Here is a 15,190-nt window from a genome sequence, read left to right as displayed (position 1 = left end):
TTCACAAATAAAATTAAATTAAATTAAAAAAAAAATTGAAATGATGACCTAGCACTTAATCTCTGATTAAAATTTTCACATTGTCAACTGTTAAGGCCGGACAGCTTCATTGCAAAATTTTTACATTTAAGGAAGCAGTAACATAATTCATATACAAAACCTCTTATAGTATACATTAGAAATGTGAATATTTCCTGTTCATTTTACAAGGTGGGCAGAAACCTGATAGCAAAATCTGAGAAGCACCAAACAAGAAGTGAAATTTTTTTTTTTTTTTTTTGTCGGTCATGGGGCTTGAACTCTGGGCCTGGGCGCTGTCCCTCAGCTCTTCAGCTCAAGTCGAGCACTCTACCACTTGAGCTACAGCGCCACTTCCGCTTTTCTGGTGGTTTATTGGAGATAGGAGTCTCACGGTCTTTCCTGCCCGGGCTGGCTTTGAACCTCGATCCTCAGATCTCAGCCTCCTGAGTAGCTAGGATTACAGGCGTGAGCCACCAGCGCCCGGCAAGAAGTGAAATTTTTAAGTCAATCTTTCTTTTGAGCAGAATAAAAAATCCTAAAGCTATTAGCAAACCAAATATACAATGAGATACAAAAATACTATGAAAATTCACTTTATTCCAGGAATGAAAAATTAGATTAATATCAGAAAACCAGCTGATACAATTCAGCAACACTAAGAGAATAAAGGGGAAAAAAAGATCTATTGTCCTGAGTAGATACGAATTCCTTTGATCTGAAAAGGTTTCCCTCCCCTATAAACTGGATATGACAAATCTCAAGAAGGTGACAAGTCATTCCCCCATTATTCAGTGCTCCATTTTCCATGTATTCAGCCATGCTCAGTTAGTATAGCATAATAAAACTCAAAGTAAGACAAATATAGAAAGACAGACAGACAGACTGGTCATATTTTGTTGTTGTTGGCTGTGGGGCTTGAAGTCTGGGCCTGGGTGTTGTCCCTGAGCTGTTCTGCTCAAGGCTAGCACTCTACCACTTTGAGCCACAACTCCATTTAAGGTTTTGAGGTGGTTAACTGGAGATAGAATCTCAGGGACTTTCTTGCCTAGACTGGCTTTCAATTGTGATCCTCAGATCTCAGCTTCTTGAGTAGCTAGGATTACAGGTATGAGCCACCAGCACTGGCTTTAGAAATATATTTCTAAGAAAACACATAATACATATAAAATTTGACAGTGTCCAGGGTTTAATGTATCCACTGAGGGTCTTGAAACTTATTTCCTGAGAACAAAGAGGATCTAATGTATATTTTATTTAAAAAAGTATAGTCAGTGTACTAAATCATAAAGTACTGCCACTATTTACATGATTATGTGTAGAAGAATCTTAAAGAGGGCTGGGAAGTTGGCTCAGTGGTAGAGTGCTTGCCTTGCATGCATGAGGTACTGGGTTCAATTCCTCAGCACCACATAAGCATAAAAGAAAAAAGCCGGAAGTGGCGCTGTGGCTAAAGTAGTAGAGCGCTAGCCTTGAGCTGAAGAGCTGAGGGACAGCGCCCAGGCCCAGAGTTCAGGCCCCATGACCGGACCCAAAAAAAAAAAAAAAAAAAAAAAAGAATCTTAAAAAGTCTATAAAGTAAATGCTAGGATAAGTACTTTTTAGGTGGGTAGGTGTAAGGTTAAACATGTACAGATGTGAAATGTTCCTCTCACAGACAAAACGAATCTAAAAAGTAGCAGTGGCTTCTCTATTATTCTTTGAAATTCTATTCAAAAACCCTATTAAAAAAAAAGGGTTTCTGGGGGGGTGGGGGGAGGCTGGGAAGGGATGTGAAGGGCAAACAAAGGAGGAGGCTGCAATGCTTGATAAGAAATGTACTCATTATCTTGCCCATGTAATTGTATCCCCTCTGTACAGTATGTTCACAATAAAAATAAAAATTTAAAAAAAAAAGGGTTTCTTCTATATTCCCATAATGCTGGTATTCGGAAAGAAATACCTGGATTGGTGCTAAAGCATAAGAACAGAGGCTGCTATATGGCCATTTGGACTCCTCCTGCCACAGCAAACAGACCAAAAGGGGATATACATGCTGGAAGGAATGAACTGTTCTGATTACGGGAGAAAACAAGGTTACTGTTTTCAAGTCTAAGCGGGTAGGGGGAAGTCTAGAAACCTGGAGAATCTCGGAAATGGCTCATGTGAAAACCATGTCTAGTGGAAGGACATGGGAAGTTGGAAGTTGGAACAGTCTCACCTAGGATCCAGAACTCCCAGGAATCAAGGTTTGAATCACTTTAACCAGCGAAGACTTGAGGACACTTAGGAATATAGACATGGCAGAGGAGGCAGATAATACACTGTAACATACAAACCCCACATTCAAATCCTCTGCACACAATGGAACTGCTCCCTTAGAACAAGAAGAAGTAGGCAATGCCAGGACATGGCAACAAGGCACATACCTATTAAGCTCCCGGATGGCGCGGAGTCTGCGGATGTAGCGACGACAACTGGGCAGAATAGAGAGGTGGTGGGCATGTAGGGTGAGAAAGAAGCATTCTGTGGGGAATTTTGGCTCAGAAAATGGAGGCTGGTCTCCATCTAGGAAAAATAACAAGATTCCCTAAATCAAATCTATTCTAAGTATAAATCAATGCAAATATTCAGTTTAGAAAATTACTCTTGAGTTTTCCAAAAGTTTAAGCATATTTTCATCAATTAGCAGGTATTCGATTTAAATGTTTATATAGATTTCTACTAACAGACTTTTATGGTACATTTTTCTGGTGTACTTTATAAAATCATTCTCAATTTTCAGTATACAAATATCTCAAATACACTAGCATTTCAGTACATAAATCTCAAAGTAGGGGCTGGGAAGGTGGCTCAGTGGTAGAACGCTTGCCTTGCATGCATGAGGGCCTGGGTTCGATTCCTTAACACCTCATAAGCAAAAAGGAAAAAGCTGGAAGTGGTGCTGTGGTAGAGTGCTAGCCTTGAGCTGAAGAGCTCAGGGACAGTGGCCCAGAGTTCAGGCCCCATGACCGGACCCCCCCAAAAAAAATCTCAAAGTAGTACTAGGTTACATTAATATATTCCCCTGAATGTTTGTAGTTTCTAATTTTTCTCCATTAAAAATAGCATGTGTATGGGCTGAGAATGTGGCTTAGTAGTACAGTGCTTGTCTAGCATGCATGAAGCCCTGGGTTCTATTCCTCAGTACCACATAAACAGAAAAAGCCAGAAGTGGTGCTGTGTGTCAAGTAGTAGAGTGGATTTTTATGTCTATTATTAAACAATACATGCTATGTTACCAATAGAGAAGATTAATATTATCATACCTTCAAAATACTCATATTTTCCAAACATATTCATTCATCATGAAGTATCTAATGAGATTTTTTTTTTTTTCTTGTTGCCAGTGCTGGGGCTTGAAGTCAGGATCTCATGCTCTTGCTCAGCTTTCTTGCTATAGTGCTCTACCACTTCAGTCATATCTCCAGTCCAGTATTTTGCCAGTTCATTAGAAATACTGTCTCAAGAACTTTTCTATCTGGACTGGCTTCAAAGCTTGATCCTCTAGGCCTAATCTTCTAAGCAGTTAGGATTACAGACACGAGCCACTAGCAACCAGCAGATAATTCTAAAATCAATCTACGTAATAACAGAGTTGCTATCATTTAAATTTTTTTTTATAACTCAAAATAATACATTGCCATTCACATGTTCTATGTATCTGTTTTGGCCTAAAAAAGTAAGGACTTTTTCACTGTATAAGTATTTATTTATATAGTTAGTTGGTTGTGGGTCTTCAACTCTGGGCCTAGGACCCTGAGCTCTTCAGTTCAAGGCTAGTGGGGTTCTACCACTTGAGCCACAACGCTGCTTCTGGTTTTCTGGTGGTTAATTGGAGATAAGGAGTCTCATGGACTTTCTTTGCCTGGGCAGGTTTTCAAACGCGACCCTCAGATCTCAGCCTCCTGAGTAGCTAGGATTACAGGTGTGAGCACCTGCATCCAGCTTGTATAAGTATTTAGTGTGAACTTATGTCACAAATGCATCCAGGTAAAAGGCTGGTAGAGCTCATGACCCAGCAATGAACATGCTACTCACAAAGTTCACTCAGCCAGTCGTTCACATCCTCCATTGTTGCATTCACTCGCGTCTCATCATTGGGGAGTGTAATCCGACATCTTGGGTGGAATATATATGTGGGATCAACTGTTTCTAACTTGATTTTTGTACTTAGCTGCTGTAGTACCCAAAGGAAATTGAGCATAAATCCATCTGTAGATACCAATCTATCATCTGTCTGTGAAGTATGAAAAAAATGTTACTTGAAATACCAATCTGAACACAAATTTTGGAACAAACACCACAGTATCCTAAAGCCAATAAGAGCACATGTGGTCACTGTCAAATGAGGAACTGTCAACTGAGGAACATGACCCATGCTTCACGATGACCCCAATAGTCAAATGCTACATCATGCTTTACAGTGGAGGAAACAAATGTCAGAGGATATAAGCAATTAACCTCAAAGCCTCAAGATTAGTACCTAGAAGCACACTAAGTGTTGTCCTTTTTATTTCCCATGAAAACCACCAGAACAAATAATTCTACTTGTTACCAAGTAATCCAATTTCTCTAGCTGGTAGCATTAATAACAGAACAATTATAAGATGACCAACACCACCTAAGTGATTGCTGGGCACCCAGCACTGGTCTAACAGCTTTACAGGTGCTTTACCTACAGGGCAGGTATCACTATCATCTCCACTCAATAAGTAGATGGGAAAACCAAGGCACAGAACCCAGGTCTCAGTTTTAGAAATGATAAGACTACCATTTTTTTCTGCTTCTGAGTCACGTCATTTATTGTTCAATATTTTTCTTTTTTTGGGGGGAGGGGGTCTGGTCGTGGGGCCTGAACTCTGGGGCCTGGGCACTGTCCCTCAGCTCTTCAGCTCAAGGCTAGCACTCTACCATTTGAGCCACAGCGCGACTTCCGGCTTTTTCCTTTTTACTTATGTGGTGCTGAGGAATCGAACCCAGGCCCTCAGGCATGCAAGGCAAGCGCTCTACCACTGAGCCACCTTCCCAGCCCTGTTCAATATTTTCAATTTTTACTTTTAAATTGTTATTATAAAGGTGATGTACAGAGCATATATTAGTTTATTAATAATGTAGGAAAGGGGGCTGGGAAGGTGGCTCAGTGGTAGTGCTTGCATGAAGCCCTGGGTTCGATTCCTCAGCACCACATAAGCAGAAAAAGCCGGAAGTGGTGCTATGGCTCAAGTGGTAGAGTGCTAGCCTTGAGTTGAAGAGCTGAAGGATAGCATCCAGGCCAAGTTCAGGGCCCACGAAAATGTAAGACCTGTCCACTCAGACCACATAGCCCCATTTCCAGCCTTTATTACCAAAACTACTGTACTTATGACCTAGTAACTGGCCTCCTTGAGTCTGCTCCAGACTTCATTTTGCACTCACAGATTCTCCTTACAGTCATATATGAGCCCAATCCCAACTCCATGACTGCACTTTCCCAGCCACAAAAAGCCCATTGTGTACAGGGGTTGCACCAAAGCAGCTCAATTCCACCTTGGTGTCTTATAGTCATCTAGAAGGCTTTTTTCCCCCCTAACTTTACAATGGCTGGCTCTTTCCCATCAGTCAGGGCTCAATTCAGATGTCACCACTTCAAAAAAGCCTTCCCCAGTACCTGATCAAAAATCACAACTGTACCTCCTATCTGGCATTCCACCATGAGCAAGTCATGGTAGAAGGGATTTAGGGAGCAAGTGAAAGCAAAAGTGTCTCAGAAACCTTACCTGCATCTGTGCTTTCTTTATATTGGCATTGACAACAGCTGCCATGTAACCCAGGGCAGCTTCACGGGTTTCACCATTCAACAGAACACTATGCAGAATCTTGAAAAGCTCTTGCTAGATTATTTTTTAAAAGAAGACAAACAAATTAAACTCCGTAAGACCGTGGCCCAGTTCCTACATTCTCTCTTCTCTCACTTTTACTCACTTCAGGACAGCTTAACCACATGAAGTGAACACATGAAGACACATATGAATGCACCCAAGATGAGACAATAGCAGAAAGGCAGTGTGTGGCATGGAGGTGAGTAGTTATGGTTTTAATGAAACTTCTCAAAACTTTGCCTTGGGCAAAGTAAAATGAATTTGGTTACCCAAAACTGTAAGTCTTTACTTTTATGTTTTGGAATTGGAGACAAGTTAGATTAGTCTACATGGGTAAGTAGGTCAGCAAGGGATTTGTACAAACTAATACCTCTCACTCAACCTAGAAACTTACTGACTAAGGGCAGGCTACAGAGGTAATGTGGCCACTGCCAACAGAGGAACCACAGCATGGGTGTAGCTATTACACAAGACATGGAGAGCTGGGGATGGAGCTCCTTTGACTAACATGCACAGGGTCCTGTGGTTAATTCCCAACATAAGCAAATCAGAAAAAGACACAAATCACTTATACATAGCTTATGGTTTTTTTGTTTTTGTCTTTTGCCAGTACTTGAACTCAAGGCCTTATACTTGTGAGGCCTGCTAACTTAGCTAGTGCATATCTTCTTTAAAAATATCTAAGGGACTTTTGTTGTTGTTGGTCATAGGACTTGAGTGCTGTCCCTGAGATTTTCTGCTCAATGCTAGTGCTCTACCACTTTGAGCCACAGCTCTACTTTCTGTTTTCTGGAGGTTAATTAGAGATAAAGACTCTCATGGACTTTCCTGGCTGGGCTGGCTTTGAACCATGAGTAGCTAGCCTCTTGAGTAGCTAGGATTATAGATGTGAGCCACCAGTGCCTGGGTCTGGGGGCTTTTTATTAGCATTTGGGCATTGACAGCAACCTGTCTACAAAATAAGTAGGAAGTTTTGTACTAACAACTCATCTTTCATCCATTCATTCTTCTTCCAAACACCTACCCTTCCCAACTCCAAGTAATGCTGTAGTGATTGGCTGACCACACGGGTGTTTTCCAGGGTAATGGCAGGACCTGAGAAATATTTTTCCACCACTTTAACCTGGAAAGAGAAAGAAAACACTGAATGAGTCCAGGGTGGGAAGGAGACTGAACAAAGAGCGTCAAATCTGAGTAGCCACTGGACTTACATCATCTTCTGCAAAGACTGAGAAGCTAAAGAAGGCCCCCAGGTAAGACAGTCTCTGCAGCTCCCTCCCGGAGCCAGGGCTTAAGGACTTCGGCAACCACAAGGGCAAAGAGGCAACCTAGACACAAAGAAAAGACTGGTCATGCTGCTGAGCAGGAAGCAGGGAAGAGGCAGTGGGTGATATTCTCCACATCTGGTTCTGATCACCAGCACAACGGTTGATCCTGAACATCTCAAACACAAGGCACAAAGGTGTCAGGAGCCCTGGTGGAAGTTACCCACCACAATGGAGGGAAATCCTCCAACTCTACATTTTCACATTTATGTTTCAAGATAGACTTAGATGGCATTCAAAAAAAAAAAAACATTCTGATATTACCAAAGGATTCAAATACATCTCCCCATAGTACCTGTTATGCTCTAGAAAATATTTTCCCTAAAATAATAGTTGTAAAACACTTCATTCCAAGAAATGTCATATATAATAGCAATTGGTGAGAGCCTCTGATGTATTTACCTCTACTTACACCCAAATGCCTTTAAGAGGTTTTTTTTTTTGGGTCCGGTCGTGGGGCCTGAACTCTGGGCGTGGGCGCTGTCCCTCAGCTCTTCAGCTTAAGGCTAGCGCTCTACCACTTGAGCCACAGCACCACTTCCAGCTTTTTTCTTTTTGCTTATGTGGTGCTGAGGAATCGAACCCAGGGCCTCAGGCATGCGAGGCAAGTGCTCTACCACTGAGCCACCTTCCCACCCCTTAAGAGAGGTTTTAGTTGCTATTATTTTGTATTTTTACAGGTTCACTGACAATGTGTGAACATATCAAGTAGAAACTTACCAAATTACACACAGGGTGTGTCTTTCCAAACTTAGTTTCACAGAGTTCACCTAATGCCTAAAAATAATATAAGAAAGAATTAGATCAATGTATTGCTTCTCAAAGTGCTATCCTGTGTAGCAGCAAAAGACAACTTTAACTGCTACTCTCAAACATGTACATTCACTCTATGATGCTATCAGACTTAGAACTTTTTGACTTCATAAACATTTTATATGCATGGCATTCCCAGCATTGGCCAGCCTGAGCTACAGTTAGTCTCTATCTCAACAAACAAACAACAGCAAAAACAACACCCAATAAAGCAAAAATATAACCAAAACTACAAACTACACACTTTATTCTCAGACATAACTTCTGCTGATATTTTTTGCTAACTTTCCAAACATTCTATAAATAGATTTGAAGAAATAAATGCACTTAGGATTTAAATAGTGATCAAGCTGGGCAAGGGTGGACATGCCTTAAACTCTAGCATTTAGAAGGCCAAAAAAGAAGTATTTGAATTCAAGGCCAGCCTGGGCTGACTTTATTTTTATTAAAAAAAAAAAAAAAAAAGGGCTGGGAAGGTGGCTCAGTGGTAGAGCACTTGCCTTGCATGCATGAGGCCCTAGGTTCGATTCCTCAGCACCACATAAGCAAAAAGAAAAAAGCCAGAAGTGGCGCTGTGGCTCAAGTGGTAGAGCGCTAGCCTTGAGCTGAAGAGCTGAGGGACAGCGCCCAGGCCCAGATTTCAGGCCCCACGACCGGACCCCCCTAAAAAAAATAAATAATTTTTTTTTTTAAAAATCAAAAAGACAAAAACAACTAGAATAAAACAGAAAGCAGCAACATGTTTGGGGGGAAAGGATAATAGGCTGGGCACACAAAAGAAGGACATGAGCAAATGTCATTATATTCATTGTATATTATATAATGATTATGTAATAATTAACTTGAGTATAGGGATGGGAGGGGGGAAAAAGGAGAATGATAGAAGTGTAACATTGACAAGAAGCAATGAATTCATAACATATGTAATTCTAACTTCTTTGTACCAAAAAAAAAAAAAAAAAAAAGCAAGCTATCAACTCAGAATCTTTTTTTAAAAGCATGATGGTTTCAAGCTATGTGGTATTTGTGAAAATTCCAAGTGTTCTTCAGTGTTCTAATCATTCTCTTCTTAGAGAATTATGATGAGCACTTTTTTTAGAGGTAAGCAGTTTCCTGGAATTCAATCAAACAATATTGAGAAAATGGTGCTATGGCTCAAGTGGTAAAGCATTACCCTTAAACAAAAAGAGGCTCAGGGACAGTACCAAGACCCTGGGTCGAAGCTCCACAGCTGACAAAAAAAAGAAAAAGAAAAAGAAAAAAAGAACACAAACCAAACAATACTGAGTATGGACTCTACTTTTTGTCTGGTTTAGCCACAACAAAGTTGCTAAATAGTTAAGGAAGCTTTGGGTGGATGTTCAGCACTGATGAAACTTAATAACTAATATTTTTTAAACTATTGTTTGGGATGGTGCACACCTGCAAGTCCAGCCTCTGTGAGGCTTAGGGAGCTAGACAGAAGTTCAAGTGCTTACTGTCCAGGGCAGAGCATCACAGACTTCGTTGCACATCAGGATCATAGGGGAAGTCTAGAAAATCCTGGTGCCATGCTGTGCCCCCTATGATTTAAATCACAGTGCGTGGGGCTGGGAGCCAGGTGACAGCATTTTAACTTTTACCCTAATTGTTGTTGGCTTTTTTGAGTTTCTAGGGATCCTCCTACTTTACCTCCTGAGTACTTGGGTGATTGTCATGTGCCACCTTACACAATGCCAACAATATTTTTTAAAGAACCCTAAGAGACTCCAAGTATGACACAGTAGGGGTCACTGAGCTGGAGAAAAATCCCAATTCTTTCTTTCTTTATCTTCAGTCCTAGGGCTTGAACTCTGGCCTGGGCACTGTCCCAGGGCCTCTTTGTGCTCAAGGTTAGCATGCTATCAGTTGAGACAGAGTGACAGTTCTTGCTTTTTCTGAGTAGTTTATTGGTGATAAGAGTCTCAGAATTTCCTGCCTAGGCTGGCTTTGAACCACAATCCTAAGATCTCAGCCTCCTGAGTACCTAGGATTACAGGCATGAGACACCAGTACCCAGCCCCAATTATTTCTGATTTGGTTCCAGCTGTCTTCTCTTCATGTCTCTCACTATTGTTCTCTCTCACTGAACCCTCCCTATTGTACAAACATCAGTAATGGCCCAAAATAAAATAACTATCTACAACAATGGAAGCTTTTATCTTTTGACTGAGAAGGACATTTTGTTGGTATCTGACACTAACAGTTCCTCACTGAAACACTAAGCTAATTCAACCAAGAAGTCCACAATTTCAGAAGGAATATTTATATAATACAGTGATCATCAACATAGACCAAATATCTCACAACTGAACTAAATCGGATTAGTTCACTTCCTGTTCTGTCTGCCACAAGTGCAATGGGAAGAGCTCTGTAGCATGAATCTATTCAAAATTATTTGTTTAAAAGAATTCCTTGTCACTTTCTCATTTCCCCACCTTTTGTACACACCTTGGTTGTACCATCATCACAGGACAATTCCTAACTTTTTTGATCTGGTGTGAATTCTGGTGTGCACTGTGAGCACCTTAATGGAAAGTGTTGTCTCATAAGCAACTGTGATCCAGCACTAGTACAGAACATGCTCAGGAAGTGAACAGACTCAAATCAGTAACGAACACAGTTTATATATGTATATATGTATGTATGTATGTATGTTATCAAGGCCTCAATTTACACAAGGTTGCATATATACATACAGTAAACTAATTTCACGTTCTGACATTTTGTCCTTATTTCTAGAACTTGAAAAAAATAAGCTCTATTTATTGCTTCTCTTAGTTTAAGAAAAGCAACTGCATTACTTTAAAAAATTTTTTTTCTTGTGCTGGTAGTAGGGCTTGAGCTCAAGGCCAAGGGGTTGCCCCTAAGCTCTTTCAATCAAGGCTGACATGGAAACACTCATGCCACAACTTCACTTCTGGCTTTTTTAGTGGTTAACTGGAGAAAGAGTCTCCCGGCTTTGTTTGCCTGGGCTGGCTTTGAACCACCTTCCTCAAAATTTCAGCTTCCTGAGTAGCTAGGATTTTAGGCATGCGCCACCAATGCCTGGCTACATTACTTTTTTGAAAAGCAAAATTTTATCACACGCCAGGTATAGTAGTACATGCCTGCAATCCCAGCACTCAGGAGGCTGAGTTAGGAGTATAGTATGGTGAAGTAGAGCCCAGTCAGCTGACGGCTGCCTAGGGCTGGGAGAGGCAGATTGTGTCCCAGCTGTTGTTTTAACTCAGCTGCATACTGCACACCAGGCACTGCATGGCCAACATAACCATTTCATGTGTGCAATGGAAAACAACATTATTCAGAGACCTGAAAGAAAAACTCAGTTAAAGTAGTCAGAAAGAAAAACATTTATTCAGTGTACTAGAATTTTTTTTTTAAAGACTTACCATAAGGGGGTATTTAAAGTAGTCACTATCAAGTGAGCACTCTTTGGCAGCAAGAGCCAGGCCTTGTAAAATGGGAATAAAGATCTGTAAGAAAAGAACCCAAATTACGAACAGAAGTCAAAATATGCACATAATGTGCATGCGCTCACGTACACACAAATAGGAATCCTGTTAAATAAGGTGCTGTATCTACATGTGCAGGCCTTTTCATTCCTCTTTGAGAAAAAAGCTTTTCTGCACAGTCTGCAGTGGTCCGTAATTCAGACAGTGTGCTGACCCCTGTCCACCAAAGAGGCTAACCACAGAAAAATACAGCTACGTTTCCCAGAAGTAAGAGGATTTTGATGAACACTAGTATCCTGGCAGGACTTTCAGTAATTCAGCAGAAAACCACCAATATGGACAGTAAGCCTTGCAGGGGTCTTTGTTCTTACAACTCAATTCTGCACATCTCAGCAACTACATTCTTAATTACCAAGCATCTATGATCTGTAAAATATTTAAAAAGTCTTTCTCTGTTTACTACTTACACTTGAGAGCAGATATACCTGATAAATGTTCAATTTAATAAGGAGCAAAATTTATATAATCATCTGATATGAAAGCTTAAGGGCCTCAAATTTACTTTTGCATATTTATCACTAACTCTGGGTAACACTTCAAGATTTTCTTAGCACAATGCATCGCCAAACTTCACAATGCACTCACTGAACTGCTTTTTCAAGGAGCTGGCTGAGAGTCAAGGCTAAGAGCAACAAGCAGAAAGTGTAAACAGCAGCGGACAAAGTGAATTACAATAAGTTTTAAAGGGGGTATATTAGAAAACTATTAGAAACCCTGACAATTTCCTTTTCCTACTAATTTCATCCCATCCTACTTAAAACTTTCATCATCACAAGAACACAGCACCAAAAAAGGTGCCCGTAGATTACAAGTATCTGTGGAATGTCTTGAGATATAAACATAGCACTGGAAGAGATCAAGCTAGTCTTCACCACTCAAACAATCAGGGTAGAAGTAATGTGCTTTCAAAAGCTAGTGAGAAATGGAGCCCTAACACTCAGTGTGAGTGTGAGGAATGCCAAACTGCAATCAAGAAGAGGCAGACAGACCAGAATCCCAAGAATAAATTTCACAACTGGTCATCCAGAAAAACCTCTAAGTATGGTTTTGTTTTAGTTTTTTTTTTTTTTTTTTTTTTTTTTGAGGAATGCTATAAGTACCTTTACACTTTCTATTGGCGGTATCTTTCTTAGGCAAGATTTAATTGATAATGAACAAAATATGACTATACAAAGTACTTTTAAATAATAAAACATTGACTAATATTTCTATGATCTCCATTTGTCTCTGTGCCTGTCCTGTGGCTTGAACTCCTGTGGCTAGGATTACAGGCATAAGCCACTAGTGCCCAGCTATGCTCTCCTTATCATAAATAATGCTTTATTTTCAGACCAAAACCTACTAGCACTAGAGAAAACATGCTATATCTATTCATGCTCTATTCATACTAAATTATGACTGTTCTTTATTTCTGTTTACATGTGTACAGCTCTCAATCATTTAAAGGAGGTGAAAGTTTTTACTCTAACACTGAATAATTCATGATTTCTGCATTGTGCAATAAAAAAGGTAAAATTGTGTTTTTTCTCTTCAGGAGCTCTATTTCACACTTGACAAAAATTCATCATAAATGCACTTCTGTGTATCAATGACGCCTGCCTATAATCCTAGCTACTCAAGAGACAGAGATCCAAGGGTCATTATTTGAAACCGTCTGGGCACACAAGTCAGTGAGACTGTCTCCAATTAACCAGCAAAATGCTCAAAATAGAGATATGATGGCTCAGAGGGTAGAGAGCCACGCTGTGAGTGAAGAAGCTAAGTGAAAGTGTGAAGCATTAAGTTTTAGTGCCAGTATTGGCACATCTATGTACAAACAAACAGAAACCACCTCATGATAACATAAGAAAAGACAGAGTGTTTAGGTTTTTTTTTTTTTTGGTCTGGTCTTGGGGTCTGAACTCTGGGCCTGGGCACTGTCCCTCAGCTCTTCAGCTCAAGGCTAGTGCTCTACCACTTGAGCCACAGCGCCACTTCTGGGTTTTTCTGCTTATAGGGTGCTGAGGAATTGAAACCAGGGCCTCATGCATGCAAGGCAAGCACTCTACCACTGAGCCACCTTCCCAGCCCCGAGAATTTAGTCTTAAAACCAACAGTTATAATACTAGGTATAAACTAGTTTACAATGGTGTTATGCATTTCTGATTATAACTGTTGTTTCTCTAACCACACAAAAAAGGGATGACTAAGTAAACTGCAAGAAATTTTAAGAAAAAGCAAGGGAAAAGTACAACTGATTCTCACCTTGTCGGAGACTCAGTAAACAGTGAAGACATAACATCTTCACTTGACTTTACAAAATGAGATATCAATACAGAATGTAAATAATTAGCAAATAAAACACAAACAGTATGATGTAACACATTGCTTCCTAGTTTAGATCCTATGTGAGCTAATTTGGTTATTGCATTATTAATCTCAGATACTCAGACAACCAACTTTTAGTACTGCTATGTGGAAAATGTACATTGTCTTAGGGATGTGGCTCTTGGTGTGTGTGTGTGTGTGTGTGTGTGTGTGTGTGTGTGTGTGTGTGTGTGTGTGTGTGTGTGTGTGTGTGTGTGTGTGTGTGTGTGTGTGTGTGTGTGTGTGTGTGTGTGTGTGTGTGTGTGTGTGTGTGTGTGTGTGTGTGTGTGTGTGTGTGTGTGTGTGTGTGTGTGTGTGTGTGTCACTGTCTTAGGGATGTGGCTCTCGGTATGTGTGTGTGTTGGTCCGGGGTGCTGTCTCTGAGTTTCTTTTACTCAAGGCTACTGCTCTATTACTTGAGTCACAGTGCCACTCATGGCTTTTTATTGGAGGGTAATAATCTCATGGACTTTCCTGTGTGGGTTGGCTTCTAAATGCAATCCTCAGATCTCAGCCTCCTTAGTAGCTAGGATCACAGGTGTGAGCCAACCAGCATCCAACAGGACTTTTATATTCTTTTTTTTTTTTCTTTTTTGCTAGTCCTGGGGCTTGATCTCAGGGACTGGACACTGTCCCTGAACTTCATTTGCTCAAAGGTTAGCACTCTACCACGTGAGCCACAGCGTTACTTCCAGCCTTTTCTGTGTAGGTGGTGCTGAAGAATCAAACCCAAGGCTTCATGCATGCTAAGCAAGCACTCTACCACTAGGCCACATTCCCAGCCAGGACTTTTATATTCCAAAGCACTTAACATAGACCTTATTTGAAAGACTCAATAGCTGAATTGAGCACATGATTTGAAAACTACAGCTGTTAAATCCAATTTTCTCAAAAAGAATCTTGGTTGGTCTACCCTTGAGCAAATAACAAGAATGCTGGAATGTGGGAAGAGAAATTTCAAATATATTTAGGTATCAGCTTCAGCACAGAAGTACTAGGCTAAAAGTGCAGTAGAAAACTCACATGACCATACCTGCTTGAACACTTCTTCATCCTGATGAGTGGTCCTCACCAGTTCTTGAATGAAGCCGTATGGGAGATTCCTGCACAGCATGTAGGGCACAAGGAAGGACGGCTGCTGCATGGATCTGTGGACCCACAAAAGCCAAAGGCTACAATGAAGTGATCTCACAATGCAGAACAAATACAAGCACATGGCAGTACCACCTGCCCAGTCAGAAGCCAAATCTGAAATCTCCCAAATATTCTGTACAAG

The 15,190-nt window shown here is 40.6% G+C and overlaps 1 protein-coding gene across 1 annotated transcript in view; it reads right to left on the bottom strand.

Moving 5' to 3' along the window:
• Ube4b (ubiquitination factor E4B) overlaps nucleotides 1-15,190 on the bottom strand; it is a 115,303-nt gene that overhangs the window by 39,446 nt on the left and 60,667 nt on the right. The window contains exons 9-16 of the mRNA XM_070037313.1: nucleotides 14,948-15,062; nucleotides 11,446-11,529; nucleotides 7,943-7,999; nucleotides 7,109-7,225; nucleotides 6,922-7,020; nucleotides 5,796-5,909; nucleotides 4,078-4,276; nucleotides 2,427-2,565 (exon numbers count right to left, since the gene is read on the bottom strand). Coding sequence (XP_069893414.1) covers nucleotides 2,427-2,565; nucleotides 4,078-4,276; nucleotides 5,796-5,909; nucleotides 6,922-7,020; nucleotides 7,109-7,225; nucleotides 7,943-7,999; nucleotides 11,446-11,529; nucleotides 14,948-15,062 — 924 coding nt within the window. The remainder of the gene's footprint in view (nucleotides 1-2,426; nucleotides 2,566-4,077; nucleotides 4,277-5,795; nucleotides 5,910-6,921; nucleotides 7,021-7,108; nucleotides 7,226-7,942; nucleotides 8,000-11,445; nucleotides 11,530-14,947; nucleotides 15,063-15,190) is intronic.

The sequence above is a fragment of the Dipodomys merriami genome, unplaced genomic scaffold (genome assembly GCF_024711535.1).
Source record: "Dipodomys merriami isolate MVZ:Mamm:240054 unplaced genomic scaffold, mDipMer1.0.p SCAF_28, whole genome shotgun sequence".
Lineage (NCBI taxonomy): Eukaryota > Metazoa > Chordata > Mammalia > Rodentia > Heteromyidae > Dipodomys > Dipodomys merriami.
Note: the sequence above shows the minus strand (reverse complement) of the source record. Positions and strands in the feature narration are given on the sequence as shown.